The following is a 15,580-nucleotide window of genomic DNA, read 5'->3' on the forward strand; positions in this document are numbered from 1 at the left end:
TTATAGAAAATGTGTTTAAGTTTCCTCTCAATTAAATCACTTCAGTGTCAGAAATGAACTTTTACATATATGGTCAATATTTGCCTCCTGTATTTGATTTTCAGGGGCTTTTTTTAGCTTTATGAGGAATTCATGTTTTCTAACAATTTAAAACTAACTGTGTCTTATATGGATGGGCATTTTGGTCATTGTGTTTACTCGAGTACTCAGACGAATTATTCGAGCATTCGTTGAGTACTCAAGGGGCAATTACATGTTTATAACTGTATATATAATAACATGTCTGACAAGCGTCTGTGGCTGCTGCATTGCGTCTTGTTGTTCCAGTGTATCATCTGTTCATTATTATAGGCTGTTATAAAATAGTATGTTACAAAATATACAAAAGATTGCATAATCAAAATATAATGCAACATGTCATTATGTGAAGATTTGCTGTCCAACTCTGAAAGAATGTGCACAACACGCGTCTGTCTGTTCTTCCTTCAGGTTACCGTAGTAATCTTAGTAAGTGCGCACCAGTTTTTTTTTTTGGTGACTGTCTGAACCATCTATTTTCAAATAACAGGAGATGCCATAACTATTGCGTTTTAATATGCGTGTTAATTTGAAGTTCAGTTTTGAAGATGCTGCGTTGTGCTCCATTTAACTGCGCTCTGTCTATTGGTTTGAAACACTCGCCTGCTGTACACTGCCACACGCGCCGTGTGTGTGTATATGTAAGTAAGTGTGTCTGTGTGTGTGTGTGTGTGTCCAATTGTTCGCTCTTGAGGAAAGCTGCAATGCTCTGTATTGTTGCTGTGATTCATGAAGTGTTCCAATCAACACTGAGTCTGAATTTCCACCTTTCAACTGAGGAAAGTGCAACGAAATGACACTTTATATCGGATATCTAACTTGGAAACTCTTCATTTATTTAGTCGAGATGCAGGTGTGTGTTACGTCACGCAGGCAGGAAGGTTTAGTCAGTGACATTCATTCACTTTTATTAAATAATATCCATTAACGAGTCAAAGTTCTTACATTTAATGATAATAAAGTGTGTTTAGCAAACGTTTGCAGAGACAGGTGTTCAAAACACGGTTAATTACACTCTTTGTTTTGATTATTGTAACGATAGCATTACAGCTTCATATCAGTTTGTTTGCCATGAGAAGTTTCTAATAATCAATGTACCCCTCAATGTCACAACGTAATCAGTCTGAAAATTTATTTGTGTTAAAATTACTTTAGTGTTTAGTTGTCAGGTAATTGTCACTGGATTTCGAATTAAGTGAGAAGTCACCATGCGTGCACACTATCGATCATTGTTTTCATGATCATTGCTGCGACATTCAGAGTACCTGAGTACTCGTGCCCATCCCTAGTGTCTTATCCGTTTGACAAAGACAAAGCTGGGCAGAAAGTTTCAGTGAGTTACATTTGGAACGGAGACCAGGCACAAGCCCACAAAGGGTGATGGAAGAGTGCAGCGTGCATCTGTTGGGAGAGGGAGAGCTGTGCACGCTCTCCCTCTCCCATAAGAATCAGCAAGATTACTAATAGATGCATCAAGAAAACAAGTGAATCGTTACACCCCTATGAGTAAATAATGAGAGAATTGTCATTTTTGGGTAAACTATTCCTTTAAGAGAATGACAGAAATGCAGTGGTGCAGTCCACATCATGTTACCCATATCTCTGTACTGTGAGAACATGGATTGATTTTACCATTAAATGGTGCATCATGCATGCAGCAGGTACACCTAATGCACTGGCAGTCTTTCTGCCTTGGTGCATTTGTGGCTCTTGGTCACATGATTATGTAGCACACAGTCATTGCAGGTGTTCTAAAGGCCAATTTATGCTTCTGCGCTGAACCCACGGCATTATAGTGTAGCTTGATGTGCGGCTCTCTAAATGCGTAACAATGTGTTGCATCAACACCAGACCCCAACAAGGGTGGTTGGTCTGCTTTTTAACGAGAGACCATCTCCCAAGATGATAATGAATAGATATCTAAGGGAGCGTTGCAGTTTTTCCAAGATTATTTTAAGATGCGCATCATATCTCAATGTTTTTGGACTTTAATTGGGAGCAGCTGCTGTTTTTAAATTCTGTTTGTTTCATGATGTTTGGGATGTGAGTGAATCAACATTTGTTGTATTTTACTCAAGACTTTTCCAATCTGTTGATCTCATTGCGTTTGTTGATTTTATGTAATGCATCATTCAGAAATGATTGCTTTTTCTCTGCGTATACAGTAGCATTTTGGCTGGTTACATGCAAATGATGCAGACACAACAAATCAGAACTTTAAATGCCAACAACAGTGTAGGCCACCACGTCGAGGCTATGCCTTAGGTTTGACGTGGATGTATAAATTGGCCTTTTAGAGGGAAATCTTTCAGTCACACATCAAGAAATTAGCCAAAGGCCCAATACGGAAACTTGAAACTCCTGTGAAAACTTGACCTGTAAAGTAATTGGTTTTTATTCATTGTTACAGTGTTCGATGATACATTTGATATATGCCTTTTATACAGGATATATTTCTGTTATGCATGAAGTCATAGACATGTTTGGGCTGTAATGATTGCAAGCTGAGAGCAAGCTGGTGTATTCCTCCCAAAAAAAAAATACAAAATACAAGTTTGCATACAAAGTGTACTAAAGTGGCTTGTGATTGAATGCTGATAGTAACAAACTATATTTTATGAAGAAAATGTGGGTGGTGTTTGCTTGCCCATGCAACACTCTCCACCTATATATGATATTCTTGTGCCTGGATTTGTTCAAATCCCTAACTTCCAAGTATTAGCGATAAGTGGTGCTTGCCTTAACAAGCACTTCTAATGAACTAGTTGGTCAAGTGTTAAACTGAACTCTAAAACTTGTAGTGCAAAACCTTTGAAAAAGCATAATTTCTACTCTGAAATGGCATATTAATTGAATTAATTGCAGCAGGTACCTTTAGAAAAATGTAACACTTTTTCTTTCGATTTTCCCATTTGTCTGTTTTCTCAGTCCAAAGAAGAGTGGTCTTTCCCACAGGTCATCAAGAAAGGAAAGGGGGAAGGAGAAAAACAAGGAAAAAGAAGTTAGGACACGCCTTCTCAGTGAGTTGCCCCTCCCTCCATTGCTTTCTGGGGGAGACCCCTCCCCTCCTCAGTCGCCTTTCCAAGAGCCCCCAGCCTTTCTGCAATCAACCTACAAGAAGAGACCAAAGTGAGTAATATTGTACTCAGCATTCAGATTGATTCTCAAGACTTGGGCAAGACTATTTTGGTTTGTGATATGGTACAAATTGCAATGTATTTTTATAGGATTAAGATTTTAATGTGTGTTCAAGACATCAAAATTAGAATGCTGAAAGTTTTCCCCAAAATATTTTAACCGCAAATAAACTCTTTGCTATATGCTGTATCCACTACTCTTTATGTTCAAATGTAAGTCTTCATATGTTAACTTTAGTTACATGTTATAACGGTGCCAAGAGCGATATATTGATTTGTTACTCTATTCCTATATAATTGTACCATTGTAATGAAAAGTTAAATTTGGGTTGTGTGGGGTGGGAGGGTTTGGTGAGAGAAAGTAAAATGAAAATGCTACAAGTATGGTCTCAAACAGTCCACAAGTGCACTGTTCTCAAGAGTCCATGTCAAATGTGTGCAGGATTTGCTGTCCGAGATATGGAGAGAAGAAACATACTCAAAGTGATTGGGGGAAGCGTTGTGTGGATAAGTTTGACATCATCGGCATTATTGGAGAAGGAACCTACGGCCAGGTGTACAAAGCCAAGGACAAAGACACAGGTGTGCTACCCTTATATCTTGTTTAAAGAGTGTGAGTGCTAAAGGCTGATTTATACTTCTGCGTCGAGCCTACGACATCGTTCTCTTCATAAAAGCAATGCAAGAAATAGAATTTTGGGATTCAAAAGTATTTATTCAATTATTGTAGCATCAAAAGTCCAAAGTATGTAAACATGTTGAAATGTATGTTACATATTATTAATTATACATGTTGCCTGCATTGCAAATAAACAAGGAATTTATTGTATGGTTGATCTTGAGTCACTTAAATAATCATACATGAATTTTTTGGCATACTTTTGACGTTCCGTGCTGAAAAATATTATTTATTATATCTTACCAGGTGTTTTTAATTAGAAGTATTCAGTTCCCATAATTATGAAACATGATTATTTACTGTACACATACTAGGACTGCAACTAACGATTATTTTTATAATCTAATCTAACGATTATTAGAATGATTATTCGGGATGTTATTGCAACAAATAATCATTAGCTCTTAACTGACTGTTCAGCTTGTGCCTGACTTAAATATTTGTATTAAATGTGCTTACTAATAATAAAGAGGACAAAATCATCTTTTAAAAATACCTCTAAATGACATTCACTGAATTAAAGGGGGAAAACTACTTGGATTATTATTGTTTAAAAATGTCATAATTAAAAAGTGTTTTTGTCTTGTTTTCCATTTAATCCTTAAAACAAGATACATTTACTTGAGAAGCAACATATAAGATATTTATACTTGCTTTTAAGAGAATGTATCTTGAATATAAGTGTGTTTTGATAAGTTTATTTTTTGAGTGCAGTAAAGAAAAAATATACTCGTATTCAACATAAATGCTCTAAAAGCAAATCTAAAAATGTTATATGTTGCTTATCAGGTAAATGTATCTTGTTTTAAGGATTTTTCGATATTTAAATATAAAAATTAATTACATATTATATTAAAATTGTCAGATAACAATTTTTTTTCTGCAGTATAGCTGCTAAGTAAATGTACATAAGGAGTTTTAGATATTTATATTATTTATTTTTTTTCATCGTATAACGGGCAAAGACTTGCACCCTCTCACCTATTTCTTCACTTGATTTCCATCTTTAACTCACAAAAACAAACTCTTCTTTATAGAGCTGCGTATTGCCGATTTTCTTCACCATAATATACACACCGTGACACACATATTATAATTCACTAAGTCACGAGCAATCACCATAAACAAAATCTAGCTGCAGCAAGCGTGCGCCAGTGATGAGCGTCTCCATACGGGACAGCGTATCAGCTGGGAGAAGATTGAAACTCTCTAGCACTGTTTTTCAAGTGACTCATATCAGTGGCTCTGACCGCACAAACAAATGCCAGTTTTGGAGTTTGTGCTTATTTATACAGCCCGCTTCCTTAATATTTGAACTTTTAATAAAGGATGGGTTAAATACGGTATATAACGGCACAGTGTTTCCTTTTTAGACGCTCTGACATGCAAGTTTTGCTCAAGCGGAACAACAGGTACAGCTCCGACTATTTCATGATGACATTGCATCTGTATTTACTTATTTTGCATTTTTGTATCATAATACTCTAGGATCTACATCACCTTAATCTGTTTGGAATGTTTGGAGTGCATCTGGACTGTGAGCTGTTCGTTCTTCCTCTCCTCAATCAAGTGCGAGCTGCAGTGCTGCTCTCTCGCGTCATCATTAGCGCTACAAAAGATCTTGTGTTGTGTTAAATGAAATCAGACGACTATTCAACAATTAACATTTTTGTCGACAACTTTTTTTGTCGATAATGTCGACTACTCATTTCAGCCCTAACACATACAGTAAGATCATTGTGCTGATCGGAAAGTTTGCGAGTAGAATACAAAACTTCACTCGCATATCAAGTAAAGGCCCAGAGGGAAAAAAGCTTTTAGAGATTGAGCTGTGAACTGAATTGTTTTGTTGCATTTTGCTTGTAACACAAACACAATTTAAAAAAGAAAAACGGAAGATGCTCCCGATAGAGACAATTGCTTTAATGGTCACGAGTCCAAATACAGTGTGATGTGATGCATAGGTATTAAAGGAATCTTGGATAAAATGTGACGCTACCACAGATATCCTTGTTATCATCCTGGGGGGGGTCTCTGGTTAAAGTGGACCAATCACAGCTGTTGTGGTCTGCTTTGATGCAACGCAGTTACATTTTTGAAGAGGTGCACGTCAGGTTATGCTGTTGCCTATGCTGTAGGTGTGATGCAGAAGTATAAATTGGCCTTAAGATGCAGACATGTTTGTGATTTGAAAGTGCAGTCTGGTTCCCCCTCTTTTTGTTGAATGTAGTGCTTTTTTTTACAGTTTTAGCACAATAATAGAAAAACATGTTTTTGTCCTTGTCTGAATTTAGCCTGCAGGCAGCCGTTATGTATGCCAGTATCAAACCCTGACAAAAATATCCACCCCTCATAGTAATTACCACACCACTATCAAAGTATTAAAGCTGTGTAGAGCGTTTACTCTTGTGCTTAGTGTAACAATTTCAATATGGGAATCAATACGTTTTTGCATGGCTAAAAGCAAGCACTATGGGACTACTCGATGACCGTCTAAATCAATTGACAGATTCTGTTATGCAGTGTTGACTGATGTAAAGAGTTTTGGTTTCTAAAGGTGAGCTGGTGGCGTTGAAGAAGGTGCGACTGGACAATGAAAAGGAGGGTTTCCCCATCACTGCCATCAGAGAGATCAAGATCCTGAGGCAGCTCAACCATCGCAGTGTTGTCAACATGAAAGAAATTGTCACAGATAAACAAGATGCCCTTGACTTCAAAAAGGACAGAGGTCTGTTTGAATGCACATGAAAGTACATTATTTTATTTTATACATTTACTTTACATTTTGTTCTACAACATATATTACACACTTTCATACCTCAAACATTAATTTTGAAGCTGCCGTGTGATAAAAAAAATAAAATTAAATTAAAATGAAAAAATATGCAATTCAGTACGGCTTCAAAATTCACTTTAAGGTGTATGTTGTAGAACAAAACATCCACGTATCGTCAAGTCATTTTAACCACAGATCTTATTTTAAGTTATAAAACCCTATGGGGAAAATCCTGTAGAAACCCATGGCGAATTAGACCTCTGGGTTCACCTTCAAATTGACGTCACTGCTGAACCGCTCTATGTGCATCACTGTGCAGAGCCAACAGTTGTTCTTGTTGAACATAGCAATGCTCTGTTTACTGTCAGGAACTACCTAGTCTAGCAGAAGGATGGCATTTAATGATTTTCCTTAAAAAAAACAAAATAAAACCCATTTTAAGGAACGTTTGTGTCCTTAATGATTTTATTATTTGGTATAGGGCTGGGCGATATGGCTTAAGAAATTATATTCCGATAGTATTCTGCAAATTTACTATATTCAATATATATCTCATTAATTATGTGTTTGCTCTGATATTGCATACGCTTTTTTAAATCAGAGGAACAATCGTTTCCATCCGCAGAACTGCTGCTCACTGGATGTTTTTTAGTTTTTGGCACCATTCGGGGTAAATAATAGAGATCTCAGGAGATCCGTTTTAATGTTGTGGCTGATCATATCGCCATTTTGATGTTGTTTTGATTTATATGGCCCTGAAGGATCGTGAAATAAGTCTGCTGATGCACGATGAAACTTAATGGCCAAACAATATGCTCATTAAAATCATCACAATATTCATGGTATTGTTGAATTTTATATTGTCGCAATTATATCGTGGATATTAGATGTATCGCCCAGCCCTAATCTGTTTGATAAATGCAAGAAGGCACTCATGGCAGTACCATATTGTGCATCTATTCATGGCTGAAGAGGTTTTAGTCTTCTGTCTTTCCATTTCTTATCATTTGTAACATTTTGTAGTTAAATGATAAATCAAGTTAAAGGGATGGTTCACCCAAAAATTAAAATTCAATCATACTTTACTCACCCTCATGCCATCCCAGATGTGTATGATTTTCATCTGCTGAACACAAAGATTTTTAGGTGAATATCTCAGCACTGTAGGTCCATATAGTGCAAGTGCATGTGATCAGACCTTTGTTGTTCCAATAATCACAAAGGAAACCGAAGTAATCCATAAGACTCCAATGGTTAAATCTATATCTTCAGAAGCGATATAATAGGTGTGGATGAGACAGAATATTTAAGTCCCTTTGTTACTCTAAATCTCCACTTTAACTTTCAGATGTGAAAATGAAACTAAACAGGCACCACATGTGACTTTCAGATGTAAAGTGAAAGTGGAGATTGAGTAAAAAAATGATTTATATTTGTATGTTGCTCACCCACATCTATTCTATCGCTTCTGATGATATAGGGTTAACCACTGGAGTCTTAAGTATTGCTTTCATGTTTCCTTTATATGATTATTGGAGCAACAGAGGTCTGATCTCCATTAACTTGCATTGTATGGACCAACAGAGCTGAGATATTCTTCTAAAAATCGTTGTTTTTTTTCTGCTGAAGAAAGTAAGTCATACACATCTGGGATGGCATGAGGGTGAGTAAATGATGAGAATTTCCATTTTTGGGTGAGGTATCCTTTTAAACCTAATATAATTATGAGCTTGCACTGTTTTTATCAGGCATAGGCAATCATTTGAAACATCAGCGTCTCACCAGGCTTCCCTAAAATGTCAATGTCATTTTTGTTTGTGTAAAACACAACACTCGATGTTTCAAAGCCATTAACCTGACTATTGGCAGTGTACATTTAGCTGATTTATTACACTGCTTTGTTTATAACGATGAAAATTGAATGCATAGAAACTATTGAGCATGTATGTTTGTGTATTTGTGGGTTTAGGTGCATTTTATCTGGTATTTGAGTACATGGATCATGACCTGATGGGGCTGCTGGAATCTGGACTGGTATCTTTCTCGCATGAGCATGTGCAAAGCTTCATGAGGCAGCTCATGGAAGGATTAGATTATTGCCACAAGAAGAACTTCCTACACAGAGACATCAAGTGCTCTAATATCCTGCTAAACAACAGGTACAAACCTGTGCTCTTGAACAGTAGTTGGTTGTGGGTTTTTCTTTTTAATGGTCTTTATGCCAATATCTAAAGAGCAAGGGAGGCTGATAGCAGACATATACATAATACTAATGGCATGGTTGTTGGTAGATTTGGAGCTGGCATTTGGAGGAACTACCAGATCCATTGATCGGGTGATCAACGCTGCTAGGCCGATAATCTCAATTTGGCCAAAAACCAGTATGGGCTGCGGTTCACAGAAGCATTGAAAGCTTAAATTGATCGTTGAGACCATTGGTGCCAATGGTTTCTACAATCTACTTGGGCTTATAATGTGTTTGGGAGATGCAGCCCTTGTTGATATCAGCCTCTTAAACTCCAGATGATGAGGAATTCTCAAAAACTATGTATTAATGATGATAACACTTGCCTAACATCTCATGCTATACAACGACTTGCTAAACAGTGTTTGGAATCTTTTTCAACTGAAGTTGGAAATCATTTATTTTTCATTGCAAAAACATATCAGCGATAAATCATTCATATGAATACTGGTATTTTAAAGATGGTGTGAGTGATTTCAGACACTTCTTCAAGGACTGGTTAAAAATAGCAATTTTCCAATACATCGCAATCTCTGTTTGAACTATCTCGATATTGATCCTTAAATCTCAAGATTAATATTTTACTCTGTCACTCTGGCTGAAAACGGTAGTCTTAAAGAGACAGTACCGATTTAGCTTGTGCTCTTCATATCAGTGTAAATACTTGTAAATTGTATAAATTATGCAGGTGAAAAGTCAACATGTAAAAATATATATATATATATATTTATAAAACATAATACATGCTATTTCAAGACATTTATTGATGGAATACACAATGTGAAAATTTTTCAAATTGATGAAAAATAAATGTGAAAGGAAAATGTTCGAATTATACCTAAAAGGGTTAAAAGGTCCCTTTATAATGAACATCATTAGCTGAGAGAGAATTTATTTCACATGTAAGCAAAATAGACATTGGAAATAAACCCATTTGAATTGATATCCATTGGAAATCGGAAATGAATCCAAATGCGAGAGCTTGTAAATGAAATCGAATCAGGAAATCTGAATCAATACCCAGCCTTAATTTCTACCACCACAATTGTTTTTCCTGAAACTTTTTTTTTTAGTTTGTGGCCTGCATTTTTTTTTTTAATCACCTCTCTCACATAGTTTTTTTTTTTCTCCAGTGGTCAGATCAAGCTAGCAGATTTTGGTTTGGCTCGTCTCTATAACTCAGAGGAAAGGTAAGTGTTCCTGTTAAGGATTCAATTATAGGTCTTACTGCAGGCCAGATTTCTGTGATTTGATCGTAAGCAGTAATTCAAACTAGAGTAAACAGAGATTAGCCTTACAATTCATCTGAACTTGTCAATGACTTAACAATAATTGTATTATTTTTATGACCGGTCTTTCCCAGCCGGCCATACACTAATAAGGTGATCACACTGTGGTACCGCCCACCTGAGCTGCTACTGGGGGAGGAGAGATACTCGCCTGCTATTGATGTCTGGAGCTGTGGGTAAGAGACTGTCTGTTTCTTCATCTCCTCACTCCACTTACTACACCTGCTGTTCATGTTATAATGTTGTTTTTGTTGTTTTGTAAAGGTGCATTTTAGGAGAGCTCTTCACTAAGAAACCAATTTTCCAAGCCAACCAAGAACTTCTACAGCTTGAGCTGATCAGTCGGTTGTGTGGTAGTCCATGTCCTGCTGCTTGGCCAGATGTGATTAAGCTGCCATACTTTAATACTATGCGACCCAAGAAACAGTACAGACGACGCTTAAGAGAGGAATTCGCCTTGTAAGTTTCAGAATACTTTCATTCACTGACAAATGGAAAATCAAAAACATTTAATTATGAATTCATTACATCTGAAATCATCTGAAAGATTCCTCGACTTATTTATTTTCATAATTTGTACGTAATTGATGTCGGCCGGCCAAACACTGCACACCAAAACACCAAAACAGATGAAAAAATCAGTCAAAGAGACTGAACCAACCCTGGAGTCATGAGTTTGAATCCAGGGTGTGCTGAGTGACTCCAGCCAGGTCTCCTAAGCAAACAAATTGGCCCGGTTGCTAGGGAGGGTAGAGTCACATGGGGTAACCTCCTTGTGGTCACTATAATGTGGTTCTCACTCTCGGTGGGGTGCGTGGTGAGTTGTGTGGGATACCGTGGAGAATAGCGTGAATCCTCCGCGCCATGTCTCCGCGGAAACTCGCTCAACAAGGCACGTGATAAGATGTGTGGATGGAGAATCACTATGCCACCACAAGAACTTAGATCGCACTGGGAATTGGGCATACCAAATTGCGGAGAAAATTGAGAAAAAAGTCATGGAGACGGAGGCATCTGGCAGTGTGACTTATATAGAGATGTGATTTGTCTATTGTTCTTTTGTTTTTGATCAGTAACACAATTTTGACCAGGTGTGACTTATATTCAGGTGTGATTTTATTTCTTGAAAATATGGTATCTTTTTTTCTTTATAATGAAAATTACTTTGCTGCAGTTTGCCCACTGCTGCTCTTGACCTGCTGGACCACATGTTGACGTTAGACCCGTCGAAACGCTGCACAGCTGAGCAGGCCCTGGCGAGTCCGTTTTTGAGTGACGTGGATCCCAGCAACATGACACCACCAGAGTCAGTGCAGCACACAAACAAATATTTGTATATGTATATAGGTTAATATATTTGTTTTTATATATATATATTTATATACTGGTCAAAGCCAAATCACCAAATTTATTTTCAATGTTGTTAAAATAATAATAACACTGTATACAGTATAAATACATATAGTGTGTGAACACTGGCGGCTAAAAGTTTGGAATAATGCACAGATTTTTCTGTTTCGGAAGGAAATTGGTACTTTTAATTCACCAAAGTGGCATCCAACTGATCACAAAGTATAGTCAGGACATCACTGATGTAAAAAACAGCACCATCACTATTTGAAAAGATATTTTGATCAAATCTAGACAGACCCCATTTCCAGCAGTCATCGCTCCAACGCCTTATCCTTGAGTAATCATGCTAATTTGGTACTAGAAAGTCACTTGCCATTATATCAAACACCGCTGAAAGCTATTTGGTTCGTTAAATGAAGCTTAACATTGTCTTTGTTTGTTTTGAGTTGCCACAGTATGCAATAGACTGGCATGTCTCAACCCTCTGGGGTCTGAGGGTTTTTTGGGCCCTGGAGAAGTTTTGACATGCCTTGTCATTTGTGCTTTTTTCAGTTGCTTAAAAACATATTAATGGCTAAAGTCTGATAACACTGTATTCAGCACAAACTGGGCTATACTAATATGTGAGCAACATGTGTGTACATGTTTGTATTTTTGAGAAAATAACGTTTATGCATGGTTTTTGAAAAAACACAAATGTTAAGTCACTTAAGATAAGGTCATATAACACATACTAAACATTTGTCCACAAGACTTTTGAGAACTGGATCTTGTAGCTGAGAGTTTTTGCTACAAAATGATGTGAAACCCATCCTGATCACTCATTCATACAAAACAATATACTAATGTAACTTTTGTGAGAGACTTTTAGTGAAAGTTGAAAGTTCATATGCGAGGAGGCGTGAATGATCATGAATATTGATGTGATTCACACCTGAGGACACAAAGACCCTCCCCTGGGCCTATCAATGAGGGATAGAGAATGAATGTGAGGAGACTTAATGATCCAAATCAAGTTTTAAGTTAAAAGAAGTAATTGACTATACATTTTCTTTACATAAAGACTTAATTTTAGACCTACACTACCATTTAAAAGAAGTCTCTTCTGCTCACCAAGACTCAAATACAGTAAAAACATTGATATTTTGAACTATTTTTAAAATTTAAAAGAACCGTTTTCTATTTGAATATATTGTAAAATGCAATTTGTGATCAAAGCTGAATTTTCAGCATCATTACTGCAGTCTTCAGTGTCACATGATCCTTCAGAAATCATTATAAGATGCTGATTTTCTAATATGGGCATATTTAAAGTGCATTTTACTCACACCTGAACACATATTTGCAAGCACAAGCTTTGTTGATGATAATGACGCATTATAAATGCTAGTTAAAATATAATCTAAACATTCCTATTATTTTTATATCATACAGCATTCAATTGAAATACCTGCTTTAGCCAAAACAGCATTTAAATGTAACTAAAACTTGCTTATTAGGATATATTTCAAATGTCAATTCTCTGAATCCTGGCTGGCAAGCCTGGAAACAGTCCCACTAGTAAAATATTTACATGTTTATATAAAATAGCATGCCAACTAATGAAAACTAAATGATTTTCTCGTCCGAAATTGTATCCTCCTTCCTTCCTATCCAGGAGTTTCATCGCCTGTGTATCATTACAAACGTGCAGTAAAGTAATTTGCCTTGATCGTCTCGGCACATTAGCGTATGAATGGCGCGCTCTGCTGGTGGGTGGGATCACATTATCTATAATTAGATGAACCGGTAAAAACTGTACAGCGCTTTGTTTCATACAGATTACATTGCAGGAGAATATTTGTTTTAAATTGGAATAGTTTTATTTAAAAGTAGAAATCTTAAGCTTGCTTTAGACATATGTTTCATGTTTGTGTGGGAAGAATTCTGAAAATCTGAACATTATTCCAAACTTTTGGCCACCAGTGTATGTACACCGATCAGCCACAACATTAAAACCACCTGCCTAATATTATGTAGATCCCCCTCATGCCACCAAAACAGAGCCAACTTAATCTCAGAATAGTGTTATAAGATGATATTCTTCTCATCACAATTGTACAGAGTGGTTATCTGAGTTACTGTAGACTTTGTCATTCCAAACCAGTCTGGCCATTCTCTGTTGACCTCTCTCATCAACAAGACATTTCCATCCACAGAACTGCCGCTCACTGGATGTTTTTTGTTTTTGGCACCATTCTGAGTAAAGTTTAGAGACTGTTGTGTGTGAAAATCCCAGGAGATCAGCAGTTACAGAAATACTCAACAGAGAATGGCCAGACTGGTTTGAACTGTCAAAGTCTACGGTAACTCAGATAACCGCTCTGTACAATTGTGGTGAGAAGAATATCATCTCAGAATGCTATTCTACAGTCCACAGCAATCCATTTTGCAAATAATTAATCAGTATCTCTGAGATTTATTTATAATAAAATGCTTTTCTAAAGATGCATCAGTGTACCCACGTGTCAAAAGGGGACACTTTTGAAGCACCTCACTTCGGTTCTGTTACATCATAAACTGCGTTTTTAGGTAATTGTGTCAAAATAAAAGTATTTTGCAACTTAGAAAAACACTTTTCGAAATCCCAGCATTTTAAATTGCGCTCCGTCCAGAAGTGTTTTGACTTTGAACGCAAGAATACGTTCTCATCTTGTGCCGTTGCTAGAATCAAGCAAGCCTATAGTATGGTTTTGCTTACTGCCCCCTGCTGAAAACAGGTGGTATTTCAAGCTTGAGTTGCTCCAATGGTAGGAATATGGGTAGGGACATGATTGTGTGAATCTTTTGTACATGCTATTTTTAAAATGTTAATCAAACTGAAGGAATACAGTTGATTTAATACAGCATGGATTTGTTTTTCGTCTTTTTATATTTTGAATAAAATGTTTCAGTGGCTGTTTAATCAAAGTGATGGTACCTCTGTTCTGAATCAGCTTAAAAGTGCTTAATTTTATTTGACAAACGCATTAATATTGAATTATAATGTCAATATTGAATCATTACAATTCCAAACAATATTTACAAAAAATATTATTTTTTTAATATTATATCGGCTAGCCCAGATAATATTAGAAATCAGATGTGTACAACTGAACATTGAGTTTAAAGATTCTCTATATACAATTAGTTTTGACTGCTCACTATTCCATCATCCAATCTAATTATATGATTTCTCTCTGTAGTTTGCCTCATTGGCAGGACTGTCATGAGCTCTGGAGTAAGAAGCGTCGGCGACAGAGGCAAAGCGGCGTGTCTGAGGATCTTCCCGTTGCCAAAGTTTCCCGAAAGGAACCAGGAGGAGAGAACAGCCGCCCACCCCCAAATCCACCACCACCACCCTCATCTGCCCATCCGGCACCGAAAAACATCACAGCCAGTGAGCTTGAAGGTGGGGCATGAATGACCAGTCTAAACCAGATGTGCTCATAAAAATTAGTCCGGTGAGGTAGAGCAGGGCTGCAACTAAACTATATCGGTAGGTAGATATTCAGGAGCAGGATTAAGCACCCCTGGTCTTAACTTTTCTAGAGGCATGTTGATATGTCTGCATATTAAAGGCTTATTTAACAGTTCATATATTAAACCTGTAGATTGTAACTACCAGCCCCATACATACTGCTGTCAGGAAGTCTTCTGTGATGTCTCCCTACAATTCAGATGTTAAAGATTGGGCTTTTTGTGCTACTGAACAGCTAGACCACACCAATTTGAAATATCGACAACAGTCCCTCACATTCAAATATGCACTCAATTGCTGCAAGGGAATCCTGGAGTATGACCAAAGAGGGTAACCCCAGTATCCCAGCACAATGTCACGCAAGGCACTGCTGGGAAGTTAAGGAAACAAACACAGCAGCAACTGTGGGACTGTTGGAAATGAAGAGAAGCAATGGAGAACAAAATATAGTGAAGTCTTCCTCAGACGCCATGTTCGTTGTTTACTCCAGCGTCACAGTGAAATTGTTGTATCTCCTTTGCTAT

At 37.0% G+C, this 15,580-nt stretch overlaps 1 protein-coding gene across 2 annotated transcripts in view; it reads left to right on the forward strand.

The window, feature by feature from the left end:
- LOC127650911 (cyclin-dependent kinase 12-like) overlaps positions 1–15,580 on the forward strand; it is a 35,082-nt gene that overhangs the window by 11,169 nt on the left and 8,333 nt on the right. For both annotated transcript variants that reach the window (XR_007971481.1, XM_052136564.1), the window contains exons 3-11: positions 3,007–3,207; positions 3,658–3,797; positions 6,452–6,622; positions 8,640–8,829; positions 10,049–10,105; positions 10,279–10,380; positions 10,469–10,663; positions 11,379–11,510; positions 14,782–14,987. Coding sequence is in view for 1 of the 2 variants with exons in the window: in XM_052136564.1 (XP_051992524.1) it covers positions 3,007–3,207; positions 3,658–3,797; positions 6,452–6,622; positions 8,640–8,829; positions 10,049–10,105; positions 10,279–10,380; positions 10,469–10,663; positions 11,379–11,510; positions 14,782–14,987 (1,394 nt within the window). In the remaining variant the exon portion in view is untranslated. The remainder of the gene's footprint in view (positions 1–3,006; positions 3,208–3,657; positions 3,798–6,451; positions 6,623–8,639; positions 8,830–10,048; positions 10,106–10,278; positions 10,381–10,468; positions 10,664–11,378; positions 11,511–14,781; positions 14,988–15,580) is intronic.

This window comes from Xyrauchen texanus, chromosome 10 (assembly GCF_025860055.1).
Source record: "Xyrauchen texanus isolate HMW12.3.18 chromosome 10, RBS_HiC_50CHRs, whole genome shotgun sequence".
NCBI lineage: Eukaryota > Metazoa > Chordata > Actinopteri > Cypriniformes > Catostomidae > Xyrauchen > Xyrauchen texanus.